At 36.0% G+C, this 27,114-nt stretch overlaps 1 protein-coding gene across 4 annotated transcripts in view; it reads right to left on the bottom strand.

Annotated features, from left to right (window-relative positions):
• LOC149791629 (transcription factor CP2-like) overlaps positions 1–23,803 on the bottom strand; it is a 103,980-nt gene extending 80,177 nt beyond the window's left edge. For all 4 annotated transcript variants that reach the window (XM_089970186.1, XM_089970188.1, XM_089970187.1 and 1 more), the window contains exons 1-3: positions 23,684–23,803; positions 10,562–10,813; positions 3,503–3,553 (exon numbers count right to left, since the gene is read on the bottom strand). In XM_089970186.1, coding sequence (XP_089826312.1) covers positions 3,503–3,553; positions 10,562–10,813; positions 23,684–23,757 — 377 coding nt within the window. In that variant the 5' untranslated portion in view covers positions 23,758–23,803. The remainder of the gene's footprint in view (positions 1–3,502; positions 3,554–10,561; positions 10,814–23,683) is intronic.
• Positions 23,804–27,114: the final 3,311 nt, after the last annotated feature.

Here is a 27,114-nt window from a genome sequence, read left to right as displayed (position 1 = left end):
TGACAACGAAGCAGATACAATCATGCAAGCAAGATGATGATGATGATGATGATGATGATGATCAGCCTATCACTATCCCAAGCTACAGTGAAATGGCTGAATGCATTAAAAAAATGAAATTGTTTGTGGCAAGTGTCGACGGTGCCGAGCATGTGTATGAAAACGTAAGTGCTTTTGAATCGTTCGTTACAGATCAGCACCGGAGTAAACAAAAGCAGACTGATATTACTTCATATTTTCTACAAATCGATCGCTTTTGCTGACTATTTCTTGTACAATTTCTGTGAGATTGACGTTAAAAAGTTGCATTTCGTCGAATTAAGCGGGTCCACATGTTACTTCGGACCGAAACTTATGCCCGACATAACCAGGTTATCGACTTAACAGAGGTCGAGATAAACAGGTAAAAAATAGCATAACAAAGAAGAATTTTTTCGGGACCGGACCAAAACGCTCGACATAAGCGGGTTGTCGAGATAACCGAGGTCGAGATAAGTGGGTTTGACTGTATATATATATATTCAGGATGAGGAGTCAACTCTTGGAATTCTGGTGTCCCCAGCCTATTTCTAAAAGTCACATGCATAAATCTGCAGTTAATCACTTTCATAAAAACAGAAAGGAAAATGAAAAAGTACATGAATTGTTTAAATTATGTATCTTGATTAAACTCATAGCCACAATGGATAGAAACTATTTTTGTTCAAAATGATTTTAATATTATAATGCACCAGCTGTAAAGTAGTTTTTCAAAGAAGTGTGTTTCTTCGATTGCATGGTATTCTAGGAAATGAGGTCTTCAAGAATCTGATTATTAACTGTTGCATTGTAATAGAATTGTGCTGCTTTGCAGTCATTATTTTACACACTAATCTCAAGACTTTACACAACAGGATATGGGATTGTGTCTTTTCTTTGCATACCACAGGAACCCTCAACAACTATTAAATGATTTTAAGTTTGTGATGGCTAAAGGCTGATAGCTGCAATATAGTATTTCCTTATTGAGCAAAAGAAAGGATGATGCTTTCCTTAAAACACTCAAATTGTTTTTAATGTACCATCTCATTCTACTTTTTTTCAAACATGGTAGCAGCTTCTCCCATGTTCTCACATTGATAATTATGTCGCCATTTCTATCACTATATGCAGCCTTGACAGAGATGGAGTCTGCATTAAATACCCTTCTTGAGTTAAAGTTCTCTTTGTTGTTTTCATTCATGCTCTTACTTCCATCTATTTTTGTCCCTTTTGTTAGCATTAGTTTCAGTTTCATTATAATTCTATTTCCCAGGAAATGAAAGCATACTTTACTGACCCATTTTTACAAGACAAAGCACTTTTCTGCTCTCTTTTAAAAAGTGTCTACAGAGTAGTGTCCTTTTTACCAAAGTAACAATTATTGTTATGGAATATCAATGATTTAACAATACTGTCCAACTCTAACTTTGAGAAAGCTTTTATTACTTTTATGATATATATATACACACTGCCACCAATATAAACATCAGTAAAACAAACAAAAAAATCATTGTTTGCTGGACAACAACAGGTGCTTACATACACACTTGGTAGATCATTAGAATCTTTTAAGTTACATCAGAGAAGAATTAACTGTAAGCCAGTCACTGATTTCATGCCCATTCACATAAGCCAAACCATTTGTTATTCCACAGTTCAGCCATGGCTGATCATAATATCAAATCGGGGGTGGGGAACAAATGGGGAAAAGCAAATGCATTACATGAAGAACGGTGTGTCCTTTTAAAATTTATTTTCTATGTGAAAGCTTCAGTCTTTGACAATCCTCTGTGTGTGTGTTCATTTTTGTGTGAGTTGGATTTTTAATGTAGCTTGAACAATAATTCAGTCATACTGCTATGTCTACAGCATGGCAGTTTATAGTGACGTTAACGATAGGCATAATGCCACACCCAGTCACATTATCCTGGCACCAGGCCAACCAATCCTAACATTAACCTCTGAATGCTGAGTGCCTAGAAAGGAAGCTGCTAGTACCACCTTTTTTATATGTCTTTGGTGTGACTCAGCCATGTTTCGAATCCACGATCTCGTGCATCCGAAGTGGATGCTCTAACCACCAGAGCAGTCACGCACGCATACATACATGTGTGTGTGTGCTTTACATAAACTTTGTAATGTGACATTTTAATATGGAACTTTTTGATTTATAAAGTGGCTAATCTTTTTATGCCTGGGTTCTTGAGCAAAAGAAATCTAAATTGATGTGCAAAATATGGATGCGCCAATCAAACTAAAATAATGAGCTTCAAGACTCAATGCACAGCATCTTTTTCACCTTATTTTGTGAAGAATAAAAGGCACTGTTTTTCTGTCTGTCTTACTGACTCAAACTTTAGCCCACCTCAAAATCCTTGAAGTGCCAAAGTCCATTCTATAAGCTGCCATGGTCAAATGGTCCTCCAGGATTTGGGTCACAAAGATTCATGGAGCAAAAGCAGGGTTAAAACTTAATAGGAACTTTTCTGTGTGCTACTTAGTTTTACAAGAAACATCATATTTAGAGGCAACTTTTTAAAAAGTTTTGTTGGACATTTATTCAAGCCTAAAGACTGATACAGGGTCAGAAAGGTACAAGTCTACATAACGGTAGGTTTGCTGGTTAAAAAAATGAACTGTTCCCTTTATGCATTACCAGCAACAATTATGCAGGAAAATACCCTAGATGTCTTTGAATGACAAGACCATTGACAGGATGTACTTTCTTCCCAGTTTTATCTCTTGCAATAGAAACAATAAATCTCTTTCTTGCCCTTTCAGAAGTATTTATTTTTAATAATTGTAATGTTAATTATTGACTAATTAAAACATTTCATCATTCATCAATTTTTGCCAAAACTGAATTTTTAAACAGGCATTATATTTTTCTATAAACTAAAAGCTGTTTTTGTCAAAAGACAGTTGCACCAAACAAAAATTTGCATCGTTGACAGGTCAAATCTGCTGACATAGACATAGACACGGGACCAGTTCCTAGGTATGATTAAACTAGAAACTTTTTTTTCACTTATGAGCACATAAATGGTTAATAATTTTATATCATGGCCAGTTTCAACAAACCTCAAGAAAGTTCCAAATTGCTATGATATCGAATAATACTTTATTATGTGAAATTATAACCCAGAAGGGTTTAAGAAATTGCATCATTTCAAAGAATATATTATAAATGGTGCATGGAAGTGAAAACACTCAAGAATGCAACCTGGCCTAAACAGTGAGGAACAGCTTTAGAATCCATTCAAATTGTTACATTATAACTCCTTGAAAAATAAAGCACATGTAGATAAAGGTGCAGAACAAAATGAGGTACTTTTACAATGTTTTTTTCATGTGCAAATATACGAAATTTCGGGAGCCACGCCACAACCACATTATAACTGAATTCGCATTAAATTGGGATGCGTTAAGCGGGGTTCCACTGTACTTTTACAATGTGCAAGGTATCTGACTTGTGACTTACCCATTGTCTAGGTTCTCCTGCTTGAATACAGGTAAGGCAAGGAGAGCTTCACTGTAAAGAGAATAGACTTAACAGTTATGGAACTGAACAATATTTTCTCACAGTAAGTGTAATTATGTATTATATAAATAATAAACTGCATAAACCTAGATCTGCTAATGCATAATGCACTAGCATATCTGCATACATGTATCTTGTTAGGAGTTAGTAGAAAAAAAAGCGACCTTGATCTGCCTGCAGACTATACAACAACAGATCAAGGTCACTGTTGTTTGCAGTTGGACCCAACTTATAAACAAACATATATGGTTCCTTTCATTACTCTTTTCATTGCGGATTAGAGGATAGGTAAGGCTGACACTAAGCTAAAATAATTCAATATTCTGAACCATTCCTGGTGATCATTAGCACCAAGAGTGACTGAGATCTACACAACAAAGAGTTAGCACTTGGAGTGTGACACTATTGGTAGGTATCAAGTGCTTACAGCAGTAGACAATCCTGCTTATAACTTCTGCAAAATAAAGCTCACATTTTCTAATGCATTAGTTAAGAAAACAATTGATTTATCTTAGGGATTATATTTTTCAAAAATCTAGATCTAAATTGGACTAAAAATATATTGTTGTCTGACTTGCAGCACTAAGGCTTCCCCCACTTTTAAAACAAAAATGTTGAGGTCTTTTCCCTTGATGATATCTGTTTTTCACAATTTGGTTTAGAAAATGTATTTTAAAAATGAAAAGCTCTTTCTTTTTTTTGACTCTCACTGGATTAGACATTGATACAGACCTGCCAACCCTAACGAGTCTGTCTCAGTAAGACAGTTGATTTTTTTCCATTAAGACTGACCAGTTTTCAGTAAGGTGTAACAAAACATCAGTAACTGCTATTGTAAAGGTGGAAAACTGAAAAGTTTGTAAAGTACACAAAGACTTTCTTTACCATTAGTACAGTTGCACAAACTCTAGTCCCTAACCCTATGCAACTCAATGGCTTGTTGCTATCTCTCAACTCGACATAATTCTTTGAAAATCTTTTCCGTTTCACATGACGATGGCAATCATATCTCCCGCCACGAGACATACTCAAATTGGCATGTGATGTCCAATACATGTAATTGTGACCTTTCCAGCTTTTATTCACAAGAATTTGAATACTCCTTTTTATTCTTCTCTGTTGATTATTTACAATTTTCTAAAAGCTTATTTTCCCTTTCATCTTAAACATGCATCTCTCTCTGGATGCCACTTTTAAAAATTCTATCATCAACAATTTGATCATGCAGATGCTTCGCATGAACAAATAGGTGCATTTTAAAGCATCTGGGGTGCTGCTGTAAAGTTAGTCTAGTTCCTGACTAATTTCACTAATTCTAAGATGAAACCTGGATCCAAATAAAACACAGATGAACCAATTATCTGGATTTTTTGGCAATGATCATTTTTCCATAGTCTTTGCTAGTATGCCGTAAGTCCATATTCTAAGGGTAACTTTCGTAAGTCTTAAGGCAAAATCATAAGAGTTGGCAGGTCTGTAGATATGACCATGTACTAAGCCACTAAATTTACCTCTAACCTATTTTAATTTACAGAATAAAAAGGTTAATTTGTCTCTCCTTAACTCATTCGGCACCAGCACTGTTATCAGTATCTCTGCTGCTATGCCTCAGAAGCACAAAGCTGTGTCTAGTTGCTTGTGCCCCAGAGTTTTTACCTGTTTGAACAATTTTTAAAACATCATGCACATGCATTCACTCTTACCTTAATTTCTCTTCTTATATCCAATTAAAATCCATGAAATTTTCACCATTTATTCCAAATGAATTTGTCTACACAGTGATGTATTTTTTCCCTATTTGTCCAAGTCTTTCACAACTTATTTATACAGTATTTACAAAATTATGTGCAACGTTTATCCGCAAGAACTTTCATCACTGTCTGCATCCTCGTCTTCAGATGATTCAATCTCAGAAACTTCTATGTCCGAATCTGAATCTCACAAAATATCCAACTGCCGAACATATCTTTCCTCAGCTTGCTCAATATTTTCAAGATCAAACCCGAGAAACTCCTCATTTTTGCTCTCATCAAAAACCACTCTTACGTCCGCCATCATTTACAATTTTTCATGAACAGAACATGTGTAATTCAACCGCTCTCAAACAGTAGCTCTTAGCTTCTGAACAATTCAAATTTCTACAAATGAAAGTAAAATCATTTCTGATTGGTTTAATATTTGTTTAGTTCTTGGAATTAACCCATTTCTAACCAATCAGAGACGTTGTAGCTAACACACATTCATCATGTCTGGAGATGGGATCGACCAATGAATGCAGAAACCAGATCACGCCTACAGACGGGATCGAGTTAACTTCATATTTCCATATGAAAGTTTTAAAAAAGTTGCTTTACATTCTGACAAGCACTAAAAAGTTATTTTAATAACAACTTTCAATGAGTATGATTTCATGAGTGGTATTCAACACAGGTGATTAATTGGTTAAATGATCTGGAAGACAGTGGAGACGTACATTTAGAAGGTCTCAGTTGACCTGAAAACATCTACCTTTAAGCCAATTCATGCAAAATGGTTTATCTATATTCATGATAAAGCAGTCCATCAGAAAGACCCCGACCGAAATGTGCTATATGAAAGCAGGACTATACTGTTTATTTTGCAGTTAGTTACATGTGCAAAAGCTGTATTTATAATAGGAACAATGTGTGCTTTGGGTAATAATGGACACAAATAGTAGTTGTTGTTGTTGTTGTTGTCGGGTTTAACGCCATTTTTCAGCACACGATAGGCTATACATGGCGGTCAGTATTAATGGTGGAGGAAGAACCCGGAAAAACCCGGGAAAGAACCACCGACCCACGAGAAGCTACTGGCAAGCTTTCTCACATACCCACATTGGCTGAATCTGAGACTCGAACTGCCGCAGGCAGAGGTGAGATGGCTGTGATCCGTAACGAAGAGCGCTTTAGACCACTCTGCCACTTGGGGCCCCAACACAAATAGTGCGTAAATCTGCATTTATTGCTTTACATCGGGTAGATTCATTACAATCTTACATGGATTTTTGTATTCATGAAATTTTGCACTCAAATCAAAATGTAATCAATCTATTCCAGCATTTTCATTGTTCGTATCCTAATGTATATTTTCACATTCTCGTCACTAATGACAACTGTGGTATTAAAACAAAGAAAGAAACAGGTGACGCCATTTCACTGCATATGATGGGACAAGGTGAACGCCAGCATCATTGATATTTCACTGCGGCTCTAAATTTGTGGTCTGACCTGCCCACAAAAAACCACAAAAATTGGAACCCCATAAATTTCACAGGATAATGTCTCCCCATTTAAATTAATGTTAAAAAACGAAAATGAAAATCCTTATTCTCCTTCACTAGCTCATATTTTAAAGGTTTTGGATGTGTTTTGCATTAGCTAGTAAAATAACATAACCATGCTTCATTTCCACCATACAGTAAATTATTTACATGTCCATTCTCAAGTTTTGAAACAGTAATGAACATTTTAGCCTTGCTGTCAAAGTATAAAAGAAATGAAGAATCAACTTACAGCTGAACATCAACTAAATCTGGCACAAACAGCTAATCATGATTCTTCAACCAAATGAAATTCAACAACAGCAACAATGTACAAGAGCAAAATGGGTAATTTCTCAATTTCTTGGAAATAAAGTGTTCATGATTTATGAAAATCTTCACACAATCCTGTTTTTTATGCAATTATGACCCCAGAGATTAAACAATTTGTAACAGGATTTTTACAATCAGATGCCCAATATGCAACCCTGAAAAAACACGACCCATATTAGTACTATAATAATTAGTCAACATTTGAGACAAGTACATAATTTTATATGCAGGTTGGTGAATCTTTACAAACAGATGTCCAAACATTGCACTCACCAAACTAATGTAGTACAATGTTTCACATGCTGAATCTGATTTTCACTTGCCTTTGGTCATAGATAAGTGTCTATTTATCAGAGGTCTCGCTAAGATTTTAAAACAGTCCTGGACTCCCATTTTGGTAAAATAGGAGTCCCACCATCAAAAGTTGCAGTCCCTTCTTTCCTACAGAATCAACACAGACGTGAGTGCATCTATTTTTAGATGGAGAGGTTTTTGTAATGTAATCACTCACTTTAATATAGCTTCATTACAACAGTCCATTGACAGGATTGCAGATTTATGGTTTATTTATTTGTCTACGTCCTTGTAGTAATTTTAGGCAATGGTTAAATAGTATCTGATTTGCTGTTTTTCCCCTGTATTTTTGCAAATACGTGTCAAGTCAGAAAATAGATTAGACCTTAAAGTGCATCTCGCGAATTCCACAATATAGCATTGTCCTATACATTTCTGTCCTACATAATTTGCAGTTTAAAGTTAAATCTTCAATAAAATAATACCTTGGCTTTGCTTTCAATGATTTGTATATTTTTTCTGAAAATATTTGCCCGATGATTTACGAAAACAGACAATCTAATAAATTGGTACATCACAGACTTAGCGAAGTCCGCCATTATTTCCCGTAAAGCCTACTGGTTCACTTACAGTTTCAAACTAATTCTATGATGAAATAGTGCACAAGAGGCAGATAATATATATCCAGATCACCGATTCTGATCTTAAAACACATGTTTGTATTTTATCATCAAAGGATATCATGCAGGAAATTGATAGTTGCTACCTTACTCGGAAAAGGGTTAATGGTCAATCAGCTATCAAAACATATGCTTGTGAATGGGCAAGAGTTTTTTGTCAACGTAATTTATATCAAACCTAGGCCTAGCTACTGATCTACTGATGAATACATTTTGCTACAGCACTAGAACTAACCGGGCTAAGGCAAGAGGCATTTTAAAAAAAGTATGGTCAGTCAATGTACCTCTTAAATAGCTCTTGTTCGTCCAGCAGAGTGATATTGAATTTTGCCAATCCAAGTAAGGACTTATTCCAAACACTAAGCTAGGCATCACACACATTCTTACATATAATTAGTGTCCTATCCGAACTATCAATTCTAGCAGCTTTAGTACTCTTCTGAATCTTGTTACAATCTTCGTAAGTTTGCCGTTTAACCCCAAAATACTTATCCAAATTTACGAATGGCATTTTGTCTAAGTCTCAACATGTCTTGATTTTCGTGCACTACTTATTCCGATACATTCGGAATTGAAAACAATAACGAAAGCTAAAGTTGTTTATTTGATGTACTTTTATAAATGACCACATGTACATCTCTGGGTCTTTCTGACTCTGAAGTCAATCACTGTAAATATCAGTACATTTTCCCACACTGCCGCCTGTCAAAGCCTTTGAACATGCTGCCCAGCTATTGCATCATGTTTTTTTTTATGTACTCTTACAATGGCAACATGTATGTACATCAAGGGGTCTTTCAATCACTGAATTCTGTCACTGTAAATATCAGCACAGCTAATTGATCAACACATTTTCCCACAAAGCAGGTGGCTGAAGCAGGACTGGCAAGTCTTTAAATTTTGCCGCATATCTATTACATGCGTATGGAGGACCACCGCCTCAGTAATTTTCTGCATCCCAGATCAAAAATTGGCGTCCAAATACACGTAATTAAGCGTTTCCGAGATCTCTGATTTATGCCATAATCTCAGGACACTTCATTCTCATTTGCAATACTATTAACACATTAACCCCTGAGCCAAACAGCTAGACAGTCCCCTGAAGCATACTTGCAGAGATCACCTAGAGCAGTGTTATCCTTTCCAGTGCCTGTATCCCTGGGACTAGCTGACAGCAATTGGATTGTTGGATTGCAGATTTTTACAGAGGGGGCTACTTGCAATAAAATTATTATTATTTTATTTGTATTCATTTAATTCAGCTGAAATTTGGCACGGCAGTTCTCAATAAACTCATCTACATAATGGTATAAATTTCATGCTACATGCAGAAATAAAACTAATGCATGATGGTGAAAACAAACGATGTACTTGCCAATTTGCTTCTCTTGCCGTGAATAATCCATAAAATCCATTATGAATTCACAAAGAATTATTAACACCATCAACACATGAAATAATTATATTTTATGTAAACAAAAATTCCACTTGTCGTCTCTTGTAAACTAAACATCCTGTGAATACTGTACACAAATGGGCATATTTTACTTGCTCTTTACTTACCTTTCTTCCTAAGAACTCTCACTGAAATTTTTAAAACTAAGAAAACACTTAACAAACCTTGAACTATGAACACTCATGTTAACAACGTATATTTCCCAAACATTTATTTAACGATTATTCAAAAGAAAAAGAAGCTCCACGAAATCAAATGCATTTGCATCAGGGTCTAAATCCGTTGCTGGTCCTTGGTATAGCCTCTTGTCAATGTGTGTTTTATCATTTACGATCATCGATCAGCTCTACTTTCATTTTCTTCTTCTTCTTCAACATTCTCATTTTCGTCACTACCACTGTTATTTTCATTAGCTTTTTCGATGTCACTATCAATCTCATCTAATTAAAATCCAGAAAATTCTCCATCAGAATCCGTCAAGTAAAAGTCTGCTCCTAGAGGCTGATTCTCATCAATCTGCATCAATTTAAAATCGAAATATTTTCACTAAATCAACTGATATCGAAGTGAAAAAATTTCCCGCTGTTCAGCAATGTGCGCTATATCTATGTAAGCTAAAATTTGATTGGTTAAACTGCCTGCATTAGTAGGAAATGGCTTTAAATCAACCAATGGTTTGCGCCGAGTTAACTCGTCATGTGGGATAAAGGCCTTGCTAAATACTGCCTCTTAAACTCGGCGCTCGGGAGACAAGCTATGCAAACTCAGCCACTTTAGCGAGGCTCGCGGGAGATCAGGTGTGTAAAGTACGACGAGTATACTCGTCGCCAGGGGTTAATGTGTTAAATATGGGTCACTATTTCATATCTATGAAACATGCAGCATGCAAAAACAACTAGAGTTAAAACTACTGATACCAACTAATATTTCTAGTGAAACAGTAGTGCCGCTCATACCTCATATTGTATGGGGCACTGCCAAGTTCTGATCCTAGACCCGACAAAGATCCATCAAAATCTGCAGCTAGTCCCGCATCAATATCCCAGGTAGTAATTGTACTGCTGCTAGAAGATCCTGGTACTGAACTGTGTCCAGAACTAGGAGTGCTGGGGGTGTGGGACATCTTACTGCGCTTGGAAGCCCCTACATCATCCGAACAAACAGCAGACCAATTGAAGGACATGTGGGATAGATCTCTCTGCAAGCTGCTGTAAAAGATATAAAAAGGTCACAATCAGACAGAGTGCAGAGTATTTTTAAAAGCCTTCAAGTTTAAATACAAGTATTTTTGTTGTATTAAGTTACAGAACAAGTACATGTACTGTTAAAAATGCACTTGTAAGAACATGTACAAGTAGTGGAACTACAAAGAATTCAGAATCTTGACATTATGCAGTGTGGAAAAACAATAAAGAAATCAAATTATGTTTCAAGATTCCATATTTTTATGCCTATTATTGTCTAAAAACTAGTTATTTTTTATGCCCCCAATGCCTACTGTGGGGAAATCTTTATTTGATCCAGTTTGTCCAAAGGTACTGTATAAATCCATTAAATTATCATGAAAAGTATATTAGCAAACTTCTAAAAAAAATCACTCCAATCAGCCCAATATAAGGACTACAAGAAATGTATTTTAAGACAATCATGGCACTAGCTCTAGATAATGATTAACCCAATGCCCCCAGCCATGGATTAGACACTAGAGCAGGAATGCCACTGAGAGCAAGGAAATGCGCTTTTTTTAATTAAAACATATTCCACAATACGTCATAAACAGGGCTGCAGCAAGTATGCTATGGATGAAGCAAATTCCCATGCAACTGTCGCCTTTAGCAACCACCATTTAACTGGCTAAAATACTGCAAACTCCAAGAAATGCTCCTATACACAGTGTGGCACCATAGGATGTGATGTGATGTGATTTTTATTTTTAACGTAGCTTTAACAATTTTTCAGTCATATCACTATGATGTCTGCAATGTGGCAGTTTATAGTGATGTCTAGCACGGGGGCATCATGCCACAGACATGTAGCATTATGTCCCACCCAGTCACATTATCCTGACACCAGGCTGACCAGTAATAACACTAACCTCTTAATGCTGAACGCCAAGCGAGGCAGCTGTTAGTACCATTTTTTAAGTCTCTGGTATGACTCGGCCGGGGATCGAACCCACGACCTCTCGCATCCGAGGCGGACGCTCTAACCACTAGGCCACCGGAGCGGTCGGCACCATAGGAAGTTGGCCATATAAAATAATATTTTGCTGACTCATTTTATGAGTCAACATACTTTTGCTGTACAGTTTTAAAAAGTCTCGTACTATAATGCCCTATAGAAATTACACATATTTAAATAATCGCTCCAGTGACCTAGTGGTTAGAGCATCCACCTCAGATGAGGGAGGTCATGGGTTCCAAGCCCGGCCAAGTCATAACAAAGATTTATAAAAATGGTACCAAGAGCTGCCTCGCAAGGCACTCAACATTATGAGGTCAGTATTAGGACTGGTCAGCCTGGTGTCAGGACAGTGTGTCTGGGTGGGACATGATGTTACATGTCTGTGGCATGATACCCCAAATCCAAATCACACACTTAAATAACATTATTATTATTATGGCATATCAATGGTTTGACAACATCGTCTGGGAAAGCTCTGAATACTTTTATGATGGGGCACTGTTTATTTACCAGTAAGCAAGGGTGCCTTCTGAGGGACAGTCCTTTTCACAAGATAATTACAATGATAAGGATCAACTTTTAATTAGTCACACTGGCTTCATACATCTTTACTCAAATCAGCCTACAGCTAACCAAAATGTGAAAACAGGGACTGTCCTGATGAAGATGATGTTTGTTACTGGGGGCGGGCAGGTTACAGGAAGAAACAGTGTCCTCTGTGAAGTTCACATGCATATGACCTGGAAGATCAAGTCCCAGAGAGCCCTGCCATTCTGATATGACAATTCATTAAAGAGAAATAATAATGAGATTTTGAAGACTGCCCCTGCGGCAAGCATACTGAATGTTGGAATGGCATGATTAGGACCAACTAGATATCATAATGAGTTGTTTAAATTACAAGCCCATATTGATATGAACATCCACTGAGGAAAATTAGCATTAACAAGATTTTCAAGATGGCCACTGTGTCAGCCATACTGGACCTCAAACTGGTAACATTTTTAACTAGGACCAACTAGACATCATAAAGTCATGTAATGAAAACCCCATAATAATATCTATTCAGAAGTAGTAGTGAAAAAAGATTTTCAAGATGGCCATTGCAGTGGCCATGATGGACATCAGATCAGCACTACTTCCATCTAGGACCTATTAGACATCATGTCTTCTGACAAGGTGATACGACCATCCATACAGAAGGCACAGCAATAATTCAATTTTCAAGATGGCCACTGTTAGAGATGAGTACCATGAAATATTTAGTACCCAGGTATATTGAGACATTTTTGAATATTTCCATCTGACAATAGCTGGGAAATAATATCTCACTCTGGCTTATAACAAAATACACATTACATCCACTATTATTTCAAGATTTTGTTATATCTTGAGATAAAAGATGAAATATCTCAGCTCAAAAGAAAATCAAAGCCCACCCCAAACTTAAATAGTCAGTCACTTATACTTTTATAGTTGATGAATTTACTATGTGTATGTTCATTTTTGTATAACGTGTCATCTAAAAACCTCAAAATAATGCAAAATCTTTCCTAGCTGGTTTCATTTATAGACCACCTTCCTCCAAAGCATTTTGGAATGACAACTTTTTGAAACAAATAGAAAATGTTCTAGCACAGGAGAAAGAAACATATATACTCGGAGATATAAATAAGGACCTTCTCAATACTCAAATAAGGAACAACTGGATGGAATTTATTGAATCATTAGGCCTAGACCAGCTGGTAAATGAGCCTACAAGGGTAACAGAAAAATCAAGCACTCTTATTGATCACATTTATACTAACCTACCAGACAATGTGGCTTGTGTTAATGTACCGAATGTTGGTCTTAGTGACCACTATCCTACTTTTTTGACAAGAAAGGTTAAATGCAAGAAAAATAAGAAAAATACACATAAAACGATCACTTACAGATCGTTCAAAACTTTTAATGAAGAACAATTTCTCAATGACCTATATAAAGTTCCATGGAGTATGATCCAAAATTTGGATGACATAGATGAAGCCATGAGGGTGTGGACTGACTTATTTATGGATGTAGTATCTAAGCATGCACCACTGAAAGTACGTCGAGTAAAGACTGATATTCAACCTAACTGGCTTACTACTGAAATCCTAGATACTATGAAAACATGAGACAAATTCAAGGCTATGGAAAACCATGCACAATATAAAGTATGGAGAAATAAAATAACAAGTATGATCAAAAAAGCTAAAAAAACTTATTATCAATCATTGCTTGAAAACAAAAAGAGCAACACAAACTCCATTTGGAAAGTCTTCAATGAACTCACTGGAGGAACGAACAAAATACAGACAAATAAAATTCACTCACTTCTGGTAAATGACACCATAGTCACTGATGAAACTGACATTGCAAATGTTTTCAATGATTTTTTCATCAACATTACCACAAAGTTAAAAGAGCCAGTGATAGAAAACAACTTTAATGAACTGAAAAAGTTCTGCAGCAGTAAAATCTCAAAGGAGGTATGTTTCTCTATCCCACCAGTGTCAAAAAACTTTGTTAAAAAATGTCTCAGTGAACTTGATACCAAGAAAGCTACAGGACTTGATCAGATTGGTCCACGACTCATTAAATCTTCTGCCTTTGCTATTGTAGATAGCATAACATTCATAATTAATTTAAGTATTGCAACCTCATCTGTCCCCAAAATATGGAAAACTGCAAAAGTAACTCCTATTCACAAATCTGGTTCTAAGGATGATGCTGATAACTACCGACCAATTTCAATGCTACCAAACTTGTCAAAATTGATTGAAAAACATGTCCATGACTCATTCATGTCATATTTAACCAAACACTTGCTGTTACACCCTAATCAATCAGGCTTTAGACAGAACCATTCCTGTGAGACTGCCTTGATCTCCCTAACTGATAAATGGCTTCAAGCACTTGACCAAGGTAGAATAATAGGAACTCTATTTGTAGATTTCAGGAAAGCTTTTGACATGGTGGATCATGAAATCCTTTTGAAGAAACTGAAAATCTACCAGTGTGATGAAAGAACAATTAGATGGTTTACTTCGTACTTAAATGAGAGAACACAACATGTTTACATAAATAATGTTCTGTCTGAACCTGAAACAATTAGATATGGAGTACCACAAGGCTCAATTCTAGGTCCACTACTATTCATTTTATTTATTAATGACCTACCACTTTTACTAAGAGACTCAATAACATCTACAGATCTCTATGCAGATGACACAACATTGTCAGACATCCAAAACACAAAGCATGAGCTCGAAATTTCTTTACAGAATGCACTAAACAAACTGGAAAACTGGTGCACATGTAATGGCATGGTGGTAAATACTGGTAAAACTAAAATATTACTTATCTCAACACGGCAAAGAAGGACAAATCTTGATAGTGATGAACTATGTCTGACATGGAAGGATACAAATCTGCAAATAGTCTGTCATGATAGGCTACTTGGTGTTCTGGTAGATAATAACCTATCATGGACTGAACATATCAAACATACCAGTAAAAAAGTCAATTCAAGTTTATGGCTTCTCAGTAGGATAAGACATTTTCTCCCTGAAAGGCACAGGAAACTATTTTATAACAGTTACATACAACCCTATTTGGACTACTGTAGTACAGTATGGGGTAATTCAAATGATAAAAACATAGCAAAGCTGGCACATCTTCAAAAAAGAGCATTTGGGCTAATATCAATCCAGAAAGAAAGCAAGGAAAGTTTAGCTGGTAGGTTAAAAATATTACCTATTAAAGACCGAATCTGTTTGAGAAAAGCCAAATTAATGTACAGGATATCTCAGAATAGTGCTCCTGAATATTTACAATCACTATTCCAGTATAGGCTACCTGGTAATACTCCCCACCTGCGATCCATGTCAACCAAACAGTATAAAATTCCCAAACCAAATAAGGAGTTATTTAAAAAAAGTTTCCAATACTCTGGAACTCTGCTCTGGAATAGTATTCCAGCTGAGATTAGAAATGCCCACTCTATTTCCTTCTTCCAAACCCAATATATCCAGTGGCTTCAGAGATGCAGCTTAAATAAATGAATTCCCTTGTATGAGGGCCTCAAGGTAGATTAGTTTTTAGCTAATTGTGTTACCCTCTTTAAATAAGGTCATTATTATTATTATTATTATAAGTAGGATGAGAAAACTTAAGCAATATATGATATCCGTACAGACATCGTGCCAACCTTAGAGAGTTTGTTGACAGAAATAGAAAGTGTGAACAATGAAGTACACAATTTACTAGCCACTCTGTTAATATAACAGGCAGGGAAACAATGAATGGGATGCCAATACTCAGATAACATATTTAGCAGAGTGAACGAGAGAAGTTACTTAAAATTTAAACAGGAAACAACTGCTATCCTAAAAATCTTAGAATGGTTACATGGTTATATATACTTAACACATTACCATGTGATAGTCAATTACTAAAAAATGAATTTTATATTTTGTTTGTTTTAATGCAAAATTGTTCCCAATGTTGGATCTGACCTGTACGTTTCACAACGTTCCATTTGGCCACGATGTTGGCACATGATAATTGTCAAATATGTGATATAAATATATGTGTAAAATATTAAAACATGCTGCTAATATCGTTAAATTCATAACAAGATTACTCCAGATTTTCTATACATTTCTTACTGATGGGAAGTACAGAACTACCAGTACTGTGAAAAAATAGTGGTTACATACATGTACCACCGAAAAAAAATACATGGTAAACTGCTATACTGCACACCTCTAGCCACTGTGGTGGCCTTATTGGCCATTTTATCTAAGACCAACTAAGCTTCATAATTAGTATTCTGGTGAAAAATCCATATCAACATTACTTTCTATTCCTTCAGAAGCCATAACAAGATTTTCAACATGGACTCACTAGAGCAGTGCTGTCCAACCTTTTAGACACCATGGGCCACTGATAAATGTTTTTCTTGAAGCCAAGGGCCGCAGCAGAAAACTGAAAAGCAACGACTATATATAGCTGCTCGAGCTCTGGCGGGCCATTTAAAATCAGCCCACAGGCCGCGGGTTGGACAGCACTGCACTAGTGCATTGATGGAGTCTGATGATAAACATTTCATTAAGAATCAGCTACAGAATCCTAAAGTGTTTTAGGAAAAAAAAACCTAGTTGATGTGCCCAATCATTTAAAAGAAAACATAAAAATATTTCCATGATAACCAATTAGAGGCTGGATCTTAATTATTCTAATAAAAGACATAAGCACATATTGCAGGAATGAAGCGCTTAAAACAAAAAACTTCTGTATGGCCACTCATGTAAGTGAAGTTACATCTTCACCATCCTAATTTCCGATATGTTAATCTATCTACACTTTGGCAGGCTGATCCAATATTTCAGTGCTTTGGGTCTGTGAATTTCATTGGATTTAATAGCAAGCCACTGCATCCAATCAGAATAAAGTTATTCAAATCTGAACACTGTTCCTACATGATGGAGACAAGGGAGCATACAGCCTGAATGGACTCATAAATGAGCATTTTTTCCACTGCCAACTGTGTTTGCACAATTACATCCTTTCCCTCAAATACACATGCAATCTCTTCTCTATGGTATATAGACAGACTTTCAATATTAAACTCACACATTATCCTTTTTGAAGTCAACTGCTTCCCCCATTTTCTTCCGATTTACAATGCACCGCTATTACACACTACTGGTTAGTTTGTATTACATACTAAGGGAGGCAACTCATGAAATCCAATAAATGTTGCTAGTACAAAACATTGAAACATTAGATCTATCCACCAAGGAATAGATAGATAAACATTTCAGAACCCTGGCTTGCAAAGATGGTGAAGTTTATGTTAAAAGATTTATCACATTTTGACAGTCATAACTGCACCATATTCTTATACTGAACAGGTACTAAGAAATGTTTTAATGAAGCTCGACTGGGTTCATTCGATATCAAGTGGGCCAGATTCTGGAGAGTTGGGAATTTGACCCCCTCAAAAAAAATTGTAAAAAAATATATATGTTGACGTACATGTTGAGGAATAAAGACTAACATGATATTAGGCTTGTAGCTCAAAAATTTACTGAGACAGTTTTCTGAAAAGTAAGTGTCGCCAATAACTTGAGAATGCATGTAGCTGGAGTTGATTTTCACATAACTTTTTTCCATGTTTCTAACTGGGCTAAACAGCTCAAAATCTTTTTGAAGCTATCTTGCATGGTTGCTGTTGTATTATTGCATTTAAACATAAGATGAGACGCAGTGTTCTAACTATCAATAACTTCAATATAAACAAACGACTGCTGTGAGGTCTTAACAGAGTGGTATCAAAGAGGCAGTTGCCCGTAGATAGTACCAGTGTTACTATGACTCATGCAAACAGGGTACTGATTGGTCAGTTACACATGTATACTGTTACAGTTGCCGTCTGATATGGTCACATAACCCCATCCCAAGCAATGTACTAAACTTTTTCAGGCTTTTGCAGCAGTCAAGATTCACATGTAAACAGAGATGAAATACTGTAGTGAGGCAATGGATGATACTCAGTGATTAATTTTTAAAACAAAAAGTATCTTCATTAGATTTTCTGATTTGTTTGCCTTAAAGGAGACCAGAAATCAAACTTTTCCTTTTGCGTATGTAATTCTCTACAGATTTTAATTTGACTGTAATATTGATAAATTAAATATCTTAAGTGGGTAGTGATTATATTGCATGGAAGATACCACGATTCCATAAATTGCCGAGTTTTTCAGAGTTTTGATGAGATGACAGATCATGTGGTCCCGTGATGCAATACTAGCCAGTCCTTGAATACACACATAAACAGGGCAAGACAGACAGACAGGAGACCAGATTTGGGTTGCACAAGTTGAATCTGCTGTCTGGTATAACAGTTTATGTACTGTACTGGTCAGTGCTCAAAGAATTTTTTTTTAGGCACAGGCCCCGGGCTGATGACTTAAATAAACTCAAGCCCTGACAGTTCATATCTGTCAACTCTCAAGCCAGAGAAGAAAAACATCCAAAATTTTGGGGTATTTCCTCATCTACCTCCCGATCTCAAAATATCTCCCAATTTTTCACAGAAGTCCCGATTGTTACATTATGTCTGTCAATATTCATTTCTCAGAAGAAGAAAAAAACAACAAAAAAAAAAGCGTACATAAATAAATATAACATGTACAATCCACAGATGCCATATTCTATTTTATCACTTGTAAATACTGTAGTGATGAAATCTGTGCCAGATTTAGGCATAAGCTAAGCAAGCCTCAGCTTAGGGCCTCACAATCTGAACTCATAGTCTGAAGGAGCCTCTCAATTTTATTTTACACCAGGTAAGGCCTATACTACTTCCCATAGCTTTGGGGCTCCCTATGTCTAAACTGCCAAATGGCAGACATCGTAGCGATATGATTGAACAATTTTTAAAGCTACATTCAAAATCCAAATCACACACATCTAAATAAGGCACCGGACAAAATAATTAATATCACACATTTTTTTCTTTAGTAAGTATAACGTTAAGATTAAACATTATTCACGTAAATTTCAGATGATTTAGTCATGTAGCTACGACTGCCACATCTAAGCATCACCTGTAAATAGCTCCTGAACCCCAATGACGATAAGCCTCGTTTACTACCCCAGTGTTGCTTATGTGCGTATAGTTCAGCAGTACTTGAAACCCCAGTGTCTATGCAGACGTGACCACTATGTTAACTAAACCCTGATTGGTTAAAAGTATAGAAGATTACATATTTTTGATTAACCAATGAGAGGACTGTTTACTCAACATTTTGATACAAGTTTGAAAGCTGAAAGGCTAAATTTTGACACATTGTAAGGGCTTTTCTGCACTTTACAAAACACATGGAGTTGACATAAACAAAAATGGATTCCAATTCAGATATGAGTGACTCTGAAAGGTTTAGTGCAAGCGATATCGAAAAGTTTAATGGATCATTCTTAGAAAATGGATCAGATATTGATGTTAGTCCCGTTTCAACACCAGATATAAGTGATTTTGAATCAGATGATGAGGAGGAGTACGGCTCACTTGCACAATGGAGTGATGACCTCGTAGTGTTCGAGTTCAATTATTTTTATTCTCATGTTTGTTCTACAATCAAGCTTGGACCACTAAGCAACAAGAAAGATTTTTTATCTCAAGTTTTTTTCCTGAATATGGTGGAAAAGCTTGTGAAACAAACAAATGACGATGCCAAGAAATGGGGAACCAAAAGCAAGACCTGAAATGGTATGAAACCAACATGATGGAGATGTCGGCATATCTTGGAATATACATCGTCATTTATGTGTGGATAATGACTGTTTTGAGAAGTATCATTCTCAACTTTGTAATCATAGTGTGGATTTCATTCACGTTTTTATATGTACATATGTAAATATTGGATTTATTTTGCAGGATTCAAAAGACTTTACATGACTGGGATTTCTTGTATGATTGGATGTAGGAATATATAAAGTGGAAATATATGAATAACAGACACTACACATAGGTCTCGCTAGGAGGTTAAAATAGGAATCCCACCATCAAAAGTTACAGTCCCTTCTTTCCTACAGAATCAACACAGACGTGAGTGCATCTATTTTTAGATGGAGAGGTTTTCGTAATGTAATCACTCACTTTAATATAGCTTCATTACAACAGTCCACTGACAGGATTGCAAATTTATGGTTTATTTATTTTTCTATGTCCCTGTAGTAATTTTAGCCCATGGTTAAATAGTATCTGATTTGCAAGGTTGTTTCCCGTATTTTCGCAAATACGTGTCAAGTTGAAAAACTGCATAGACCTTAAAGTGCATCTCGCGAATGCCACAACATAGCATTGTCCCATACGTTTCTGACCTACATACGTGTAATTTGCATTTTAAAGTTAAAACTTTAATAAAATAATACCTTGGCTTTGCTTGCAATGATTTGTTTATTTTTCTGAAAACATCTGCCTGATGATTTACGAAAACAGACAATCTAATAAACTGGTACATCCCAGACTTAGTGAAGTGCGCCATTATTTCCCGTTAGGCCTACTGGTTCACTTACAGTTTCAAACTAATTTTATGACGAAATAGTGTACAAGAGGCAGTTAATATATATCCAGATCATCGATTCTGATCTTAAAAAACATGTATGTTTTATCATCAAAGGATATCATGTAGGAAATTGATAGTTGCTACCTTACTCGGAAAAGGGTTCAATCAGCTATCAAAACATATGCTTGTGAATGGGCAAGAGTTTGTTTGTCAACGTAACTGATATCAAAACTAGGCCTAGCTACTGATGTATTGATGAATACATTTTGCTACAACACTAGAACCGGGCTGAGGCAAGGGGCAATTTTTTAAAAAGTATGGTCAGTCAATGTACCTCTTAAATAGCTCTTGTTCGTCCATCAGAGTGATACTGAATTGTGTCAATCCAAGTAAGGACTTATTCTAAACACTAAGCTAGGGCATCACACACTTTCTTATACTTAGCTACTGTCCTATCATAACTATCAATTCTAGCAGCTTTATCACTCTTCTCGATCTCGTTACAATATTCGTAAATTTGCCGTTTAACCCCAAAATACTTATCCAAATTTACGAATGGGATTCTCACGCACTATTTATTTCAATACATTCGTAAATGAACACAATAACAAAAGCTAAAGTTGTTTATTTGATGTACTTTTATTATTTGACCACATGTACATATCTGGGTCTTTCTGACTCTGAATTCAATCACTGTAAATATCAGTATATTTACCACCCGGAGGCCAGTCAAAGCCTTAGAACTTGCCGCCCAGCTATTTCATCATGTTCTTATTGATGTATTCTTATAATGGCAACATGTATGTACATCAAGGGGTCTTTCAATCACTGAATTCTGTCATTGTAAATATCAGCACAGCTAACTGACCAACACATTTTCCCACAAAGCAGGTGGCTAAAGCAGGACTGGCAAGTCTTTGAAATTTCTGCACACCTTTTACATGCGTACGAAGGACTCCCGCCTCAGTGATTTTCTGAATCCCAGATCAAAAATTGGCGTCAAAATAAGCGTAATTAAGCATTTCCGAGATCTCTGCGATACAAGGTAAGCTGAGGTATTTTCATTGAAATCAAACAAAAACTAACGCAATAATGAATATAAATGTAACTATGTTTTTATTGTCAGTTTCTGTAGTCAGCCTTGATGATGCTCTAGATTTCAGCCTAGCAACCAGCCTCAGTAGTAGTCTCAGTAACTGATGTGATAGCACTCAGCAGTAGTGAAACTGCACTACAGCTGTAGTAACTAAAGGGTTATACAACTACAACAGTACTATAGTAACCAATTAGCTTAAATGAATGATCACTGTGAATGCTGTGAAATTTTCTCTGCAAACAAAATCGCACCTCCATTTCCGCCAAAGAAAATCAGCCAGTTAACACCTGATATTCATCTACTGTATATGTAAAGTTTAATTACCATGATTAAATTAAAAGAAGGAATAAAACAAAAATATACCATGCAGTTCATGTGCCCCTAAAGAACTAATTCAGAATAAATATTTTATTCAGTAGGACAGTGATCTGATTTAGACTGTGCCATGTTAAGGCACGTATGTCAATATCTTGAAATCAAAATTTCCTCAGGCAAATAATTTTAGTTATGACAAGCCTGACGGGCACCTCACTTTGAATACAGGATGGGCCCGAACTAAAATCAGAGAGGCCCCAGGTGTCAGGCTATCAGATTCTACTCTGACAAATTTAATGAGAATTTGTATTGATGGGTCCAGTGTTGAGAAATTTTATTTCAGACAGACATTTAAGAAATGGTCTGGGGAAGAAAATGAGGTGGATATTGATGAAGTGTCAGCGACATTTTTCATAAAGACTAAGCAGTATTTTGTATTATCAGTTATAAAGATACATTCTTATTCATTCTTGCTTTTCGTATGTTTGAACTTCAAGTGTATATAACAATATTGTTATATATATATATATATATATATATATATATATATATATATATATATATATATATATATATATATATCAGTAATTATTCTTGTGCCTTGAAATGTAATAAATACATGTAAAAACTGTTTCATTGTCATGTTTATACAGATTAAATATAGGGCCAATATAATATTATGCTTATATTTAAGTCCCTGAATCTTGGCATAAAATGGCTGAAAAGTGGCTCCAATTTTTTAATTTGACGAATTTCATGGAGCAAAGAAAAATATTTCCAAGGTTAGCCCTGAAAAACTATCGACTGTAATTGGTTACAGATCACTGCCATCTGCGTGGGTTCAAGTCTCGGATTCGGCTAATGTAGGTATGTGAGAAAGCTTGCCAGTAGCTTCTCGTGGGTCGGGTCGGTGGTTCTTTCAGGGAATTTCCCTGGTTCTTTCTCCACCATTTATATTGGCCACCATGCATAGCCTATCTTGTGCTGAAATATGGCGTTAAACCCTACAACAACAACAACAACAACAATTTTCGTTGACAAAAGGGAGGCAACCAATTATGTTTTCTTTCCCTGTGTGGCTGTCGTGCCTGTAACTATGGGGAAAAGTCTATGTACTTCGAGATACGCCGTTTTAAAATGGTAGGAACAAGCAAAATATGTTAAGTAAAATTTATATCTAAAATGAATAAACAATTCTATAATGGAACAATTAGATGATAATGAACAATTTGCAAAAATACCCTTTACTTTCGAAGGACATGCCATTTTTACTGCTGTTTACGGAGAATAACAGCTGATCATACTCCTTCAAATCCTAACAAATACCTTCGCCCAATATATATGTCACCAAACTAGCTTTAATATAGCTTTTAATGCCTTACCTGCTATCCAATAAGTCAGTAGATCGATTTTCTGACCTATCGGCCATAACTATAAGGGCCTTTCGCGAGATCATAGTCTCGATTAAATATGATATATCGCGTGGCTCCGTGAGATCTTCGCCAAACATTCCGTACGGCGGAAAATAGACTAGCTTTCTGTTTCTCTTATCATTATGGAGGAGGCTACAAATGTGCCGGGAACCAGGCTAAGAGCGAACATTTCACGAAATTATGCGAAAAGTCTGGCTCAATGACAATATTCCGGAGTCTTGGTTTTTACGACAAAAAAAAGTTACGTGATTTTATTTTTTAAATCATTCTCATTTTAAATGTTATGGGGAATTTGCACGATACTTTAAGGAATGAGTTAATTTAAATATTCATCAGAATATGGAATTTTTTTAGCACTCATTTGTTTTCAGAATCACTCTTTTGTGATCCGGTCACTTAAATGCTTAAATACTAAACCATATCCGAGGCACTATGCATCTTACAAACCTATTAGCCGGTGAAAACAATAGCTAAATTATGTTCGACCTGGTGTGCAAGCTTGAAAATAAAATGATTTAAAATCCTGTAAATGAGAGAGGTTGCATACCATTTTGATTTCTTAAAATGTATACAATATAATGAAGAAAACCGGTAGGTGACTGGATAAAGTTCCTATTTTTTTTTCTTTTTTTTTTTTCTTCCGATATTACTGGTGGCGGAGACCAGCGATATTTGACACACAGGACTTGTGCTGGAGTTTTCAGCCTTCATCTCTAACAATGCTAGACTGCTCGCTTCTACGCATACGTAAGCAATTAACACGTATTCAGGTCAATAATTGATAGATACACAGTGTTCTGTTCTGACAGGGATTCATACTACAAAAGTGAGTGCTCTAAAAAGACAAGAGATTTTACTTATCGTTAGCCACAAAAGGTCAGTCAAATAAATGTATTAATTACTAGCGAACAACCGATAGTCCGACCTAGTTTGGCTGAAAACTCCAGCACAATTTAGTGCCAAGCGCTGGTGTTCTCCACCAGTAATGTCAGGACAAAAATAGGATTTGGTATGACTCGGCCGGGGTTCGAACCCACGACCTCCCGCATCCGGGGTTGACGCTCTAACCACTATGCTGGTCTCGTAGCCTACATTATCCTGTAAAGCCATCCGATGGTGTTTGCTTCAACAATAACAGCTTTAAAAGCATTTCCATTATATTTTTCCAAACGAACATTCATACAGTTACGGATCTATATTTATAATAATGTATGTCCTGGAAAAAAGTATTGTTTTATTTGTAAATTGCATTTTTATTGTATCGGATTTTTTTTCTTTTTTTTTCTTCTCTTCACACTCCATTGCTACTTTCCAATGAAGCACTTAGATCCGATCAAGAAGGTATTTAAGCAGATGTACATGTAAGTATTTAATTACTTTCACACTGAATATTCCCACTGTTTAAATACCTACTAGGAATTTTAAATGTCTTACAAATAAACCTGGTATGAGTCTGACAGGAGCTTGAATGTTTGAGGTAAGTTGAAGCCCATCTGCTATACGTATAATAATAATGCAAGTCAATAGCTTTATATTAACGTGAAGTCTATCCGCTTGATATACGTATAATAATAATAATAATAATAATAATAATAATAATAATAATAATAATGCAGCGTCATATACGTATAATATTTAAAATAGTATGGTTTTATATTGTAGAGAGTAAGTGTAATTTATTTGAACCTACATATCTTAATGCAATTTATTCAACTCATAAGGATAAATTGTAGGACTTGAATATTGATTTGTTGGCATACGCTTGGAACGATTCGTAAGATTAAATTGACTAATTCAATAGGGGCCCCAAGTGGTCTAAAGCGCTCTCCGTTCCGGATCACTGCCATCTCACCTCTGTCTGCGTGGGTTCGAGTCTCGGGCTCTGCCAATGTGGATATGTGAGAAAGCTTGCCGGTAGCTTCTCGTGGGTCGGTGGTTCTTTCTGGGATTTTCCCGGGTTCTTCCTCCACCATTATACTGGCCGCCATGTATAGCCTATCTTGTGCTGAAAAATGGCGTTAAACCCTATAACAACAACAACAACAACTTATAAGGATAAATTGTAGGACTTGTTCTCAATTGATTTGTTGGCTTCACATATTATTATTTTGTTCTCAAATGACATACGCTTGAAACGATGCGTAAGGTTAAATTGACTGATTTAATAGGGGCCCCGAGTGGCCGAGTGGTCTAAAGCGTTTTCCGTTACGGATCACTGCCATGTCATCTCTGTTTGCGTGGGTTCGAGTCTCGGATTCAGCGAATGTGGGTATGTGAGAAAGCTTGCCAGTAGCTTCTCGTGGCTCGGTGGTTCTTTCTGGGTTCTTCCTCTACCATTAATACTGGTCGCCATGTATAGCCTCTCGTGTTCTGAACTGTTGGCGTTAAACACTACAACAACAACAACTAATTTAAAATACAGAATACTTGTTGTTTTAGTGTGTGTGTATGTGTGTGTGTACGTGTGAGAGAGAAGACATTTGCATGGCTTATATGTAAAAAAATAAAAATACAGTGGACTCGTAGTGCCTTATTCGTGTTTAAAATCTTGTTTTTTCTTTCTTCTTTTTTGCAAAGACAATACAATGCAAAACGAACATTTTCTTTAATAATGTGATGATATTGTGCTAGATTTAAAATAGGTTGTTACCAACAGGGCAACATGAATACTATCTTAAACGGATACTTTAATTGCAACTTCTCGGAAAATGTCTGACTCCTTTTAAACTGGAGTCAATGTTGGCCTGTGCTAGTGATACATCGAGTCATCGTGTGTTGTTTTCAATGTAAATTTATTTTGCTTACATTTTTTCTCATCTTTTTGTTGAATCGTTCGATCTTGTACAGTGTGTGAGATCTTTAAATCTTTAAACTATACAGAGTATGAGATCTTCAAATTATACCGTGTATGAGATTTTCATACCGTATATTTTATGCGATCTTCAAGCTCAAATGACATTTTAGACCTAAACAAATTATTATGTTTACCCACATACAATTTCCTCCATTATCGTGCTGCGACGTATCTTTTTAACCGAGTTGATGATATTTGTCTGTTAGTCTCCATATTTTCTAAAGCTTTAGAGGTTACCTTTTTGTATTCAAAATACACACATTACCACTTTTGTATTCTTGAATTGTCCAAGAGAGCTAGATTCGGCAAACTTTCATTCCGTCCACACTTGCAAAGTAATGGGCATTACTTATGGATACGGACATTTGTTGCTAAACTCATTCCTCTGACGACTGTGCTAGTAATTTTCTACTTTGATCTTTAAATTTACTTGTCCCTCTGTGACCAAAAGTTTTGCTTTGCTTTTCTTTGTTTCTTTTTTAATAAAATTTTATTTACGAGATGGTTATACACAAAACGATTATCA

Source organism: Sinohyriopsis cumingii, chromosome 9 (genome assembly GCF_028554795.1).
Source record: "Sinohyriopsis cumingii isolate HCF-2022 chromosome 9, ASM2855479v2, whole genome shotgun sequence".
Lineage (NCBI taxonomy): Eukaryota > Metazoa > Mollusca > Bivalvia > Unionida > Unionidae > Sinohyriopsis > Sinohyriopsis cumingii.
The sequence above is the reverse complement of the archived record's forward strand: the minus strand, read 5'-3'. Positions and strand labels throughout refer to the sequence as shown.